Source organism: Aquarana catesbeiana, linkage group LG09 (assembly GCF_042186555.1).
Source record: "Aquarana catesbeiana isolate 2022-GZ linkage group LG09, ASM4218655v1, whole genome shotgun sequence".
Lineage (NCBI taxonomy): Eukaryota > Metazoa > Chordata > Amphibia > Anura > Ranidae > Aquarana > Aquarana catesbeiana.
The window spans coordinates 236,835,334-236,849,136 of NC_133332.1; the positions used below are offsets into that span (position 1 = coordinate 236,835,334).

Sequence of the window (13,803 nt, forward strand, 5' to 3'; positions counted from 1 at the left end):
CTATGGCACTTGCAACAGGATATGGGTGACTAGTGACTTCTTTCTTTGCAAGGATCCCTTCAATTTGATTTTTTAAAATGGAAACAGATTTACTTTAAGCCAGCCTCATACATGTAAATAAATAAGTGATTTTCAAGGGAATACACAATAGTAACTAATACTCCCCTCCCAGCCATAAGAAATCCCTATTATCTAGTCATTAGGTATAAAGCACACAAATCATAAAGGAAATATTGGGGTTGATTTACTAAAGGCAAATAGACTGTGCGCTTTGCAAAGTGCAGTTGCTCCAGAGCTTAGTAAATGAGTAGAAGCTCTGCTGACTTCAATCGTCCAATCATGTGCAAGCAAAAATTCTGTTTTTTTTTTTGTTTTTTTTTTACTTTTTGCTTGCATGTGATTGGGTATTCTTTACAAAGTGAAGATTTGCCTCATTTATTAAGCTCTGGAGCAACTTCACTTTGCAAAGTGTTTATTTGCCTTTAGTAAATCAACCCCAACAAGATCACACCTTTACTGTCAATGTGGATGCATTCATAGAACAAGACATCGTTTAGCATTGTTAGCAGGTAAATTGAGACCTTCCACAGCTCCTAGCTTTAATAAATTATATGAACGGAACTAGGCAAGTTAGCATCTAATGCATGGGTGTATACCCTCTCTGTGTGAGATACACTGGCACTGTCACACCTGTGCCATACCAGTCATCTGCAGACAGGTAGAGCAGCAGCTTCTCTATCCTTGCGTTATCATGCCTCTGGACAAATGTAAGTACTTCTCATAGTAAGAGTGTATAGTACCTCTCATAATAAGGGTGTATAGTACTTCTCATACTAAGGGTGTATAGTATACTTGGTATAGTAGACTGTTCTACCAGATGTCATTAGCAGATATGGAATAATGTGATTACTGCTAGTCCAATCATGATCATTTATTAATATCTTTTGTGTTTATTATTGGATATATTTTTAATATGAAATGTTAACACCTGAACAAAAACACAGGGTTTCTAGGCTGGCACTGGTAAACTGTTAGGACTGAGGCAAACAATAGAGACTATAGGGTTGATTTACTAAAGGCAAATCCACTTTGCACTACAAGTGCACTGAGAAGTGCAGTCGCTGTAGATCTGAGGGGAAGATCTGAAATGAGGGGAAGCTCTGCTGATTTTATCATCCAATCATGTGCAAGCAAAAATGCTGTTTTTTATTTTCCTTGCATGTCTCCCTCAGATCTACAGTGACTGCATTTCCAAGTACACTTGTAGTACAAAGTGGATTTGCCTTTAGTAAATAAACCCCCAAGTTTCCAAAGCTGGTTATATACGATTCGATTTTCGTTCAAATGTCTGTAGAAAACTCATTTCTCAGAACATTCTTTCTTGCCATTACTAAGATAAATCAATTTTGTTCAAAAGCCTTTACAATGTTGTCCAGACCTGCTAATTGAATGGAATCCCAGATGTTTTAACTAGGTTTCTTTACAATATGTACATTTTTTTCTGAATAAAAAACATTCACAGTTAGAATTTGTTTCATTCAAGAAACATTTTCTATCCTGGCCTGTCAAATTTTTGTCGTCACTAAGGTTGAAAACGAACATTGATTTGACATCTCTAACCATTAGAAAATTGAACGACACTCCTTCCTATGTACCCCCTACCCTCATTTTTCTTAAATCCCTCCTTCACAGGCTAGGGCCACATGGAAGATTTTTAGTAGCCTTGTTATGCTACTAAAATCTCTAGAGCAGCTACTGACTGCTAAACTGATGGAATAAATGTGTTCTTATGAAGTAAAGTACACATGTGGAAAGGTTAAAGCCCAGTATACACCACTATAGTTTTATTTTGTTCAACCCAGCGGACTGAATACAAAAAAAACCTTACAAATCACTGTACTAACACAATTGATGTTGGTGCAGCATTCTCCTCCACTGTGGTATTGTGTTCTGACAGGGGGTCTACCCCCCTGCCAGAACACACTGGTCAGTGCTCGCAGCCATTGGCTACCAGGGCTGATCAGTTACCGGTCCGATACTGTTTTTCCAAAGCTCCAATCATGTGTAATTGATCACTACAAGATACCATTCCATGTTAAGCTGTCCATAAATGGATCTTTTTTTTTTTAAACAGCCAACTGGCTAAAAAAAAAAAAAAAAAAGGGAAATAGCCTGATAACGTTTTTTGGGGTTTTTTTTTTGCCGCATTCACAAAGAACAAATGCACATGCAGTTTTACTGGGAGAATTGCCAGTGTGGCCAAAAACAGAGCAGATATACCTTCAAATATGAGGGGCTTTTTGAGGCACCTACATCTTTGTGTTGTTAGTACGGTGCCTCAAACGCCCCCTCATATTTATAGGTATATCTCCGTCTTCTGTTTTGGCTATTCATGTTGTGTTATTGAGATATTGCACCGTACGCCTAGTCCCTGAGATTTGGTAAATATATATCCTAAATAAACAGTGTGGTATTTTTATTTTGTAATAACTCATTAGAAAGTGGATAAAATTACAAATCATGATATACATGTAAGTAAATGGTCATACTGTGCATTAACTACTTAACAACCAGCCGCCGCAGTTGTACTGAGGCAGGTTGGCTCTCCTGCGCGAATCGCCGTCATTGTACGTTGGGCACATACACGCCGATCTGTGAGCGTGTGCTGCCTGAGGTGCGTGCCCATTTACTAGTGGGGGGAGCCAATCAGCGGGTCTGGCGGACATCGAGGCCACCCGCGATCGCTCCACAGAGAGGCAGAACGAGGATCTGCCAGTGTAAACAAACAGATCCCATTCTGTCAGGGGAGAAGAGTGAGATTGTCTGTTCCTAGTGATTCCCTGTCAGTCCACCCCCCCCCCCCCCACAGTTAGAAAAAACCTCCCTAGGGAACATTTAACCCTTTGATCACCCTTGGTGTTAACCCGTTCCCTGCCAGTGTCATTTATACAGTAATCAGTGCATTTTTATAGCACTGATCACTGTCTAAATGTCACTGTTCCCAAAAAAGTGTCAAAAGTGTCCGATCTGTCTGCTGCAATGTCGCAGTCCCGCTAAAAATCGCAGCTCACCGCCATTCCTGTTTGTTTACTTTGTTTCACCACACCTACATTTTATTCTGTGTTAGGCACGGTAGGGTGTCTTTGTTTTTTCAGGATTTAATTTTTCTGGGGTCTGGTGGTCTAAAGTTGGGTTTTTCCACAGATTCGGACATGTCGCATGTTTCGGAGAGCGATGAATTTGCCTTCATCCCTCCTACTCCTGTTAGGGGTTCAGAACATGGCAGTGCCCCATCTCTGAGAAACTGGACTATACTGAAGCTCATTGCAGAGCTCTAATGCAGGGGCATTCCGTTCTCGGCTACGGCCAGGAAAGCGGAGTTGTTCAGGCTTTTATTTTCTAGCCCGTCCCAGCCACAGCCATCCACTAGTGCATAGAATGAGAGAAGCCCGGAGTGGGCTTCTCTCACAGTCCTAAACACACTCTTCACTTCTGTTCAACTGCTGCAAGATAGGATGGATACGATGGTGGCCTGCCCAGCCAGGGTGTAAGTTGCTGCAGCTCCCACAGCCCCTGTGCTAGCTGGCACCTCTGCAGGTAATACCTACGTGTCATTACCTGTAGCTATTGCTTCACCACTAGCAGTGCTGCCACCCGTGTCCCCTGTGCACTTCATCCCTGCTAACCTCAAAAAAGATATCTTAGAGTGATAGGATATAAATCTGGCATTCCTGCTCATAGCGTCACAAGACGTGGTCGAAAACAAGTCTTATGCTTGCGGGGAAGTCTCTGTGGTTCTCAAAACTAGAGACCCGAGGCTCAATTTGGTATTTACAGAAACGTCATTTGTGCTGTCAGTCCTGGCAGGAGGGAGGAGTTGGACCTTTATCTACACAAGGTGGTGGACCTGGCTCACAAGTACGGTGGCTCTACGTTCTACGACTATCACCGGTCTTTTTCAGCGAAGGTCGCAGCTACTTGGCGTTCCCACGACCAGTCATCTGTTTCCAGTCTTCCCAGTTTTATTACAAGAGTGGATCTGGAGTTCTTTATATCTACGGACATTTGTTTCAATTGTTTCACCTTAGTGCATTCATGTTCATATTAGTTTTTAATCACTAGACTGTATTTTCCGTCACTCTTTACTGTATATACCATTATTATTTTGAGTATATTTTCTTTGCTTTCTAAACATTACAGTATGCTGTTTGTTTGATGTTTTCTAGCGCTACACTGTGTTTTCACGTTTCTTTTTGAATTTTGTTTGTTTTAATGTCAGCAGCTTTTCACGTGATAGGTTTAGTGCAGTAATCTTCCAAATCTTTTCATATAATAAAGATGCCATAAATCTATCTGTCAGGGTATCCCTGTGAGACGTCTAGCACATAGATGTGCACAAGCGCATAGAGTTTCCCAAAGAACGGCGAACAGGCATGCGCATGCACGTGAGAGCCCGCGACCCACACGCACGAGGGCATAATCCCTCTTTGCACCAGACGGCCTATTTAAAGGAAGTCCAGCCTCCTATTCTTTGCTGACTCATCTTCAGCTGTGTCCTGTATCCTGATCTGATCCTGTGTGCTCTTCTAGTTGCTGACATGGCTTGTTCTTTGACCTTGGCTGTGTATCCTGTTCCTGTTCTGCTGCTCACCTCTGACCCGGCTCCGTTCCTGACTCTGGCTCTGTCTATGACGACCCTGGCTATTCCTGAGACTCTGCTTCTGTCTATGATCCTGGCTTCTGTTAACCCTCACGCTTCCTGAAGACGTAATAACGAAACGTACATCGAGGTGGTACTTGGTCATGTTACCTCACACACTTCCGGTCCCTTTGGTTGTTCCGGGTAGGATGGTGGAATGCACACCAGCCATGGAGGCTAGCCGCGAGGCATCCCCCAATAAACGGTCACATTCGCAGCCCCAGTGCCGGGCTAAGGCACATCTCAATGAAAGCAGCCATTCGGCATTTGTATTTAAATTTTTTTAATAAACAGGATTACACTATTGGTTTCTTATTATCTTTTCACATAACCCATCTATGATCCCTGTGGAGGAGAGTTTTCCTATATCCACAGCCATCATTGCAGCAAGCATTATCTTGCTAAAGCTTTAGGCACCTTTCACACGGACGGCTATTCTGCCGCAGTAAAAGTATGTTTTTTTTCCTGTGCAATTCAAGACTCCAGGCACTGCGATCAGCTGCATTTGCACAGTGCGATTAGCTGCGGTTGCGTTGAGCTGCGGTTTGCCATTTCCATGGCAACCCGACAGGGTACCGACTCGCACTGTTTGGTATGAATCTTGAGGTGGAACGCCACGCACGCCAAATTTTAAAATCCATACCAGACCCTTATCCGAGCACGCAGCCTGGTCGGTCAGGAAAGGGGGTGGGGACCTGGATCTGGGGCCCCCTTATTAAAGGGGGCTCCCGGATTCCGATAAGCACTCCCGCCCGCAGTCCCCGACAACCAACGGCCAGGGTTATCGGGAAGAGGCCCTTGTCCTCATCAACATGGGGACAAGGTGCTTTGGGGGAGGGGGGCCCGCAGGGCTCCCCCTCTCCCAAAGCACCCACCCCCCCATGTTGAGGGCATGCAGCCTGGTACGGTTCAGGAGGGGGGGCGCTCGCCCTTCCCCACCCTCTTCTTGACCGACCGGGCTGCGTGCTCGGATAAGGGTCTGGTATGGATTTTGGGGGGGAACCCCACGCCGTTTTTTCGGCGTAGGGAGTTCCCCTTAACATCCATACCAGACCGAACGGCCTGGTATGCTCTTGAAGGGGGAACCCACGCCGGTTTTTTATTTAAAATTTGGCGTGGAGTTCCACCTCAAGATTCATACTAAACAGTGCCGGGCATTGGCGGGGATCTGAGGCGGATCCCCGTGCTTGTCGCTCATTGGGAAAGAAAAAATCATTTTTCCTTTCCCGATGAGCAGCTCGACGCTGTTATCCGCAGCTGATACAGTGCACTGCGATTACCTGCGGTTATGTGCAGATAGCTGCGCTAAATCGCTCCTGGACGCAGTCAATTCTATCTTTTCTATCCGCACAGAACCGCGTGTATCTAAATCGCAGATAAACGCAGTGTGTGAATGGGGCCATAGGAAAGCATTGTGTGCTTTTAGCTGCGGTAGAAAATTAGAAAATCCACAGCTAAAAGCACAATTCTATCCGTCCGTGTGAAAGGGGCCTTATCTGACTCACTTTTTAATTGAAGGAGTCAATTTTCTCTGGTAAGCAGATTATATATAAGAGCACGTTGGGTGTATTTTGAACAGCCGGTGAAGGAATATTCACTATCTCTCTGGAAAATCTTGAACACAGAAGTGTCTCTGGATTTATACATTGTTTTTGGGACTTTATTATACCCTTTTTACGTCATTCTGGTATATTTATTGCCAGTATCACTTGTGGTATCACCTTTGTATATTTGTTTATAGGCACATTGCACTTTATTAGCATATTTAATGTTAGTTGTTTGAGTTAATTCACTTTTGCTCAGGTACCATTTATTGTTTAGAGCGCTCTCTACACTTTAATTCATCTGTTAACCCTCGGATGCCTGCCTGGCTGTCTCCTGCTCCAGCTCAGCACATCGCTGCATACTCCAGTCTCCAGAACCCTGACAAGCTGCCGGCCCGGAATCATCCATATCAGTCAGCTAATGATGGAGTCTGAAAGGGGGGCCTCTCCACTGGAGGATATTTGTCGATCGATCTCCACACTATCTTACATCGTGCAAAGTCTGCAAGGAAAACTTAATCACATGGAAGATCGATTGTCAGCTGGCACAGATTTTTCCATCTTCGGGTCCTCCTGCTACCACAGATGAAGCTACTCAGACGGAGACCAGCACATCCAGCGGGACTTTCCTTCCTCCTGAACCCCGAGTGCCTATCCCTGAACGCTTCTCTGGAGATCGGAGGAAATTTTGGACTTTCTGCAACTCTTGTGAACTATACTTCTCCCTCCTGCCATGAACCTTCTCTACACAAGATGTTAAAGTGGGATTCATTATCTCTCTTCTTCTGGATGAGCCCCAATCCTGGGCTTATCACCTTCGTGAGCAACATGGCCCAGCCCTGGCATTTATGGACTCGTTCTTCTCTGCCATGTCTCAGCTATACGCTGATTCCTTCTGTTGTCAGACTGCAGAACTGGTGCTCAGCAAATTGCAGCAGGGCCAAAAGCCCGTGGAGAATTACGTGACCAACTTCCGTCTCTGGAGTAGAAATACCGAGTGGAATGAATCAGCTCTCCATTACTAGTTTTGCCTGGGGTTATCTGACGCTCTAAAAGATGAACTTGCCAGAGTGGGGGTACATATAGCTTTGGAGGACCTGGTTAATCTAGTCATTCAGATTGACCGACAGCCAGGGCTTTTTTTCTCAGACAATATGTGCAGGAACTCCCCATTTCCAAGTCACTCCTTTTCTCCGCCCCTACCCACCTCCCAGTACCGTCCCTTTTAGACAATATAGATCCAAGTATCATTTTGAGGTGCTAAGTAATTTGTATGGAATTTGGTAATGATATCAAGAAAAGCAGTAAAATAGATCTCCTGCAGTCAGCAACAATAGATCCCTCTAACAACAATGGACCAACCACAACAAAATTTCCCTGCCAGCAACAATAGACTCCCAGCAGCATCAACAGATCTCCGCACAGCCAGCATTAATAGTCTGTCTGTCTGCCATAAACAATAGACCCCTCCCCCAACAGTAGATCTCTTTCAGCAACAGCTGACCCCCAGCAACATAAGACCCCCCCAGCAACAATAGGTCCCCCACCAGCAACAATAGACCTCCCCAGCAACAATAGACCCCCTTGCAAAAATAGATCCCAGCAGTGAGCATCAATACCCTGCAGCACACCCCAGCACCCCTTGCCGATACATACAGTCAGTCCAAGAGGTGCTGGAACTGCGTTCCCCCGCGTTCCCACTGAAAAAAAGCCCTGCCGACAGCTACGGGAGTGACAGTCTGAGAAAACCAGCAGAGGTTCTTTGGTCCACCCCAGACCCAAGAATACCATTTCCTGCATCACTGGTGACACAACAAAGGCACCTTGAGGCCCTTCACAGAGAAGTTTCTAGCGAGCCTCTCTGTCTGCAGCTGAACATCTCAGATGTCATCGTTCTAACCTCTGCTTCTACTGTGGCAATGCCAGTCACTATCTACAAACCTGTCCAGTAATACCATACAAGTTTCCTACTAACTGGATCCACATGATGCATCCACCTGGGACTGATCGAGTACACTTCACTCTCCTCTGTCACCTGAAACTTGCTGAAAGGACTATCTCTGTTCCTGCAATTATAGACTCTGGTGCCTGTAGCTGCTTTGTGGGCTCTAACTTCGCAGCCCAGCACAATCTTCCCCTCTGTACCAAGAAACAAGGTTTTGTGGTTCATCTTGCTGATGGTTCCGGTATTAAGTCTGGCCCAGTAACACAAGAGAGGGCTCCAATCCTTTGCCTTTCTTCCTCCAGCCAGTGAGAATTTCTACACCTAGATGCAGTGGCGACCCGCCCATGGGGGGCGCCCGGGCGCCGCCCCCCCCCCCCTCCTGTAGTCACAAAAAAAAAAAAAAAAAAATTGAAAACGGCCCCTTTAAGAAAAAGAAAATTCCAAAAAAATGTCCTTTAACTAAGTGCACTGTATTCAGGCACCAGACACAGTGCACTACTGGAAGCGCCACGTCAATGCAATCACGAGATTGCAGATGTGGCGCTTCATTTGTAGGCCGTTATTCCGCCTTGCGGCGCAATCTAAAGCGCCAATTCGGTTCCGCCTGTAGAATCACTACGGGCGGGAGCATTGTTGTTTAAATTTAGAGGTTACTTCCGGGTTTCGTGGAATAGACGAAAACCAGAAGTGACATCGGCAGCTCCGTTCTTTGCATCGCCCAAGCAGAGCTAAAAGCAAGGTAAGAGAGAGTGAGCCATGCAGCCCTGAAGGTTTTTTTCAGAAATGAAGAACATCTGCCAGCTGCCTAGCTGATATGTTGAGAGAATCTGTAATTGTAGTTGTGTCTTAGAGCAGTCCTGCTTTTGCACATAAGCATGTCAGCATTCACAATTCCTAACCTCCCCAACCTGCTTCATAAAGCCGTGACAATGCTGTGTCCTTGCTATACATCCCTCAATTACTTTCCAGACTGTCTTCTCTCTGTGCAGTTTTCTGGACATGTCTTCCAGTCATTCCTGATCCCTCCAACAGATAATATCTTCCTTTTGTTTCTTTTTGTCTGAGTTACTGCTTTCATTTATTGCTTTTGTATAGTTGCCAACATTGTAAAAAAAATTTTAGGGACACTTTTTTGGCTGTAGGTGGAGTCTTGTTATAATCAGGGGGTGGGGCATGCATTTGTGGGCGTGGCATAGGGGAAAGTAAAAATGTGGCGCGCTTAGCGGAAAAAGGGTGTGGTTTATGTGAAATAGTGGGCGTGTCTTAAATGGGCGTGGCTCAAATGGGGGTGTGGTTAGAGTCTGAGATGAATGAGGGATGAAGAGGGAAAGGGGGGGAGAGGGATGGAGGGACAGCAGCCCCAGATCCTACACAACAATGGAAATATGTGTATTCTAGAAAGTTTAACAATCAGCAGATAAAGATACTCCAAACACCTGGTGTTAGCACTTCAAGCACCCCGGCACCATGGTTGTTATGGATGATTGAAGTGCATTATTTCTATTATTACATTGTAATATAAAATGAAATAATTCAACTCACCATAATGCTGAATTAGTGGGATCCCTGAGCGTGTCACCTGCCACGTCGCCTGCCACCAGCCGTCCGTCCTTGCATCAGGTGTGCCAGCAGAGTCCGTCCTTACATCAGGTGTCCCAGCAGAGTCCGTCCTTACATCAGGTGTCCCAGCAGAGGCCGCCCTTGCATTAGGTGCCCCCAGCAGAGTCCCCTTACATCAGATGTCCCCTGCAGAGCCCCCCTTACATCAGATGTCCCCAGCGGAGCCCCCCCTTACATCAGATGTCCCCAGTGGAGCCCCCCTCACATCAGGAGTCCCCAGCATAGCCCCTCCTTACATCAGATGTCCCCAGCGGAGCCTCCCCTCACATCAGGAGTCCCCAGCGGAGCCCCCTCACATCAGGAGTCCCCAGCAGAGCCCCCCTCACACCAGAAGTCCCCAGTGGAGCCCCCCTCACATCAGGAGTCCCCAGCGGAGCCCCCCTCACACCAGGAGTCCCCAGCGGAGCCCCCCCTCACATCAGGAGTCCCCAACGGAGCCCCCCTCACATCTGGAGTCCCCAGCAGAGCCCCCCTCACATCAGGAGTCCCCAGCGGAGCCCCCCCTCACATCAGGAGTCCCCAGCGGAGCCCCCCTCACATCAGGAGTCCCCAGCGGAGCCCCCTCTCACATCAGGAGTCCCCAGCGGAGCCCCCCCTCACATCAGGAGTCCCCAGCGGAGCCCCCCCTCACATCAGGAGTCCCCAGCGGAGCCCCCCCTCACATCAGGAGTCCCCAGCGGAGCCCCCCCTCATATCAGGAGTCCCCAGTGGAGCCCCCCTCACATCAGGAGTCCCCAGCAGAGCCTTCCTCACATCTGAGTCCCCATCAGCAGAGTCCTCTTTACAGCTGTGTCCCCATCAGTCCTCCCCCGCCCATCCCCCGCCCCTTTCCATAACAGGTCACAGAGACTGGCAGCGGGGCGGAGCGGGCCGGGGGATGGGCGACGCCGCAGCTCAATCTCTATTGTAGCCATCAGTAGCCAGCCTACGGTCTCCTTAAAAATGGTGGCCGGCGGCCTCTAGCAGCCAGCGGCGAAAATCGTGAAAAAACAAATTTCTCGGGACATCTCCGGAAAACGATTAGATCGGGAAAAGGGTCTAAATCTCGGGAATGTCCCGAGAAATTCGGGACAGTTGGCAAGTATGCTTTTGCATTCTCGTCTGACCCTGCTAATTATGCCTTAAATTCTTATACCGCTATACAATTTCTTTTGAGTTTAATAATGAGGATTTGAATTATAAGTTTAATGCTTTGGTTCTGCTGTTCTGTTTTATATTAAATTGCAGATTCTCTTATTACTCTTGGCTGACTTATTAACTCTTCCACTGCTCGACTTCTTGCACAACTATTAGTCATAAGGACAGAGTTTAAGCTGCAGTTATATGCCAGATTTATTACTGTGCAGTTCAGATCATATATAGTTAAACCCATGGGGTTTTTTTTGTTTTTTTTTTAAGCTTTGTCTTATCCCAGTTGGGGACAAAGGAAAATGGCAGTTTTTTCAGTAAAATAATCTTTTTATTATTAAAATTATAATATATGCAATATAGATAGATAGATATACAGTGTGTATATATTGTGACAGCAGGCAGGTAAAATCACCTGGTTGTATCCAGGATGGAAAATATGTATGCCCTAGATTCAGGCTTTATGCTGATTTATACCACTAGGGGGGAGTGCTGGGAGTCCTGCAGGGGAAGAGTTAATGAGCCCAGCTGAAGTAAGTGGGCTCATTAAGACCTATAGAAAACACCCCAGCATGCTTAGGGAGATGCTCCATGCTGGAACCAGTTCTGTGTGTTTAGACTGGGTCCTGTCCTGTCCTGTCCTGTCCTGTCCTGTCCTGTCCTGTCCTGTCCTGTCCTGTCCTGTCCTGTCCTGTCCTGTCCTGTCCTGTCCTGTCCGAGAGATAGGGACTGGGGCAGCACAAGGCTGCACCCAGTTGTTAGATAGGGAATCTACGTGTGTAGTAAGAGGTCAAACTGACCAGGATTTCTTTTCACGTTTCTTTTTGTTTTGCTGTTATATTTTTCACTGCAAATAGCATAAATAAACCGCACCTTTGTTTTTGTTTCACCTATAAAGCTGTCTGCTGTGCCTGATTTTGTGTAGTGAACCCATCCAGGGGGTCACACACACCTGCTGCCGAGCTAACCCCCTCACAATATATTATATGCACATATCTGAGCTGTTCGTTCTGCTGAGGGACTGAGGAACCATTGTCATAGGCATGGACAGGACATCCTGAGACTTGTAATTCCACAGAGATCAGAACACCATAGGTTTGTTATTTGTGAACATGCACTTTAAGTGATAATACCTTGTGTAGATCTGCTCTGAGTAATGGATTCAAGTGATATTGAACCCAAAGGCAAACATGTAAGATATTGCATTATTCCATTCCCTAAATGTGATGATTGTATTTGTTTTATTTTTTTAGGCTTTCTCAGAGCCTGGTATATGATTGCAGAGCCCTTTGTATAATGTACAGCTTGGTATATGATGTACAGAGCCCGGTGTATAATGTACAACCTGGTATATGATGTACAGAGCCCGGTGTATAATGTACAGCCTGGTATATGATGTACAGAGCCCGGTGTATAATGTACAGCCTGGTATATGATGTACAGAACCTGGTGTATAATGTAGAGCCTGGTATATGATATGCAGGGCCCAGTGTATAATGTACAGCCTGGTATATAATGTGCAAAGCTCTGTGTATAATGTAGAGCCTGGTATATGATGTACAGAGCCCTGTGTATAATGTAGAGCATGGTATATGATGTACAGAGCCCGGTGTATAATGTACAGCCTGGTATATGATGTACTACTGGAGATGGAGTGGGTGATTTCTATAAGGAGTGTGGCTTGTGAGAAGTGGGAGGGGTCCAAAAGGAAGGGCGGGGTCTGGTCCCCCATCTTAAAACTTCCCCAGCCTCCACTGCCTAGATGTAATCACATCGCCTATGTTCCCCATCATTCTGGGTGCCCTGGCTGAGGGCACATAACTCCAGCATCATTGGCTTATGGGGTAGGTCCTCTTCCCTTCTCCACACTGCCAGGTACATTGTGTTCCACAGGAATTACACACTACTACCCCTTTCCTGACTATCCAGCTGTGACAGACCTAGCTGGAAAAGAGGCTTTTGGAGGGGACTGAATGCCAGCCTCCTGCAAACCAATGTTCTATTATGTTTGTCTGCCTTGGATCACAGGATGTGTATTGCATTGGAGGGTTTGTGTCTGTCTGTCTTTGATCACAGGATGTGTATTGCATTGGAGGGAGGGGGGATTCTTCCAACAGCTCTCCCTGCTAACACTGTGTACTGATGAGACGTTAAACACACCTGACCTGTGTGTCCATTGTCATTGGACAGTTTAACCCACCCTCTTTTCCAAGGGTGGGGGGGAAAGAGTCTCTGAGTTATTTTATCTGTTGTTTCCATGTGTTATAATAGATGAGTTGATTCCTGCTGAAAACCTGAAGACAGAGCCATGTCTTGTTTTTGGGGTGGATTATTTGTATGGGTTCCTTGTTCGGCTGATTGGAGTGTTCGGTAGCTGCCTTTGTGTTTGGGTATGAAATGTCCTAAACGACTTTAACCCCTTTCATACTCGGGGTGTCGTTACACCAGCCAACCACGAATATCTTGACGTCTTCAATAAAAAGAATGTGGATACCCTTCCTCCTCATCGGGCCTATGATTGTCCCATTGAGTTGCTGCCTGGGGCTGCAATACCTTTTGGCCATATTTACCCTCTTTCTGCCCCTTTCTGAACTTGGACTGGAAACCCTCCGTCATTACATTGATGAAAGCTTAGAGAAAGGAAGGGCTAGATTAAGAACATCATGGGCCCGGTGCTGAGGATTTTGGTGGGGCTTTTTATAATTTAATAAATAAATAAAAATGTAAACAATTCTTTGTTATAACAAATTAAATGAGAGAGAGAGAGAGAGAAAGGTGTGGGAGTGATAGCAATGCAGCCTTGCCAAGGCAAGTGATCAAACGCACAGAACCCAGAAGAAAGACCGGGTGAAGATGGAAGCGCCCGG

The 13,803-nt window shown here is 46.1% G+C and overlaps 1 protein-coding gene across 1 annotated transcript in view; it reads left to right on the forward strand.

Annotated features, from left to right (window-relative positions):
• The first annotated feature begins 703 nt into the window (after positions 1-703).
• Positions 704-13,803, forward strand: part of LOC141108403 (histo-blood group ABO system transferase-like) — a 270,783-nt gene continuing 257,683 nt past the window's right edge. Inside the window, exon 1 of the mRNA XM_073599990.1 lies at positions 704-767. Within this exon, the coding sequence (XP_073456091.1) occupies positions 752-767 (16 nt within the window). The 5' untranslated portion in view covers positions 704-751. The remainder of the gene's footprint in view (positions 768-13,803) is intronic.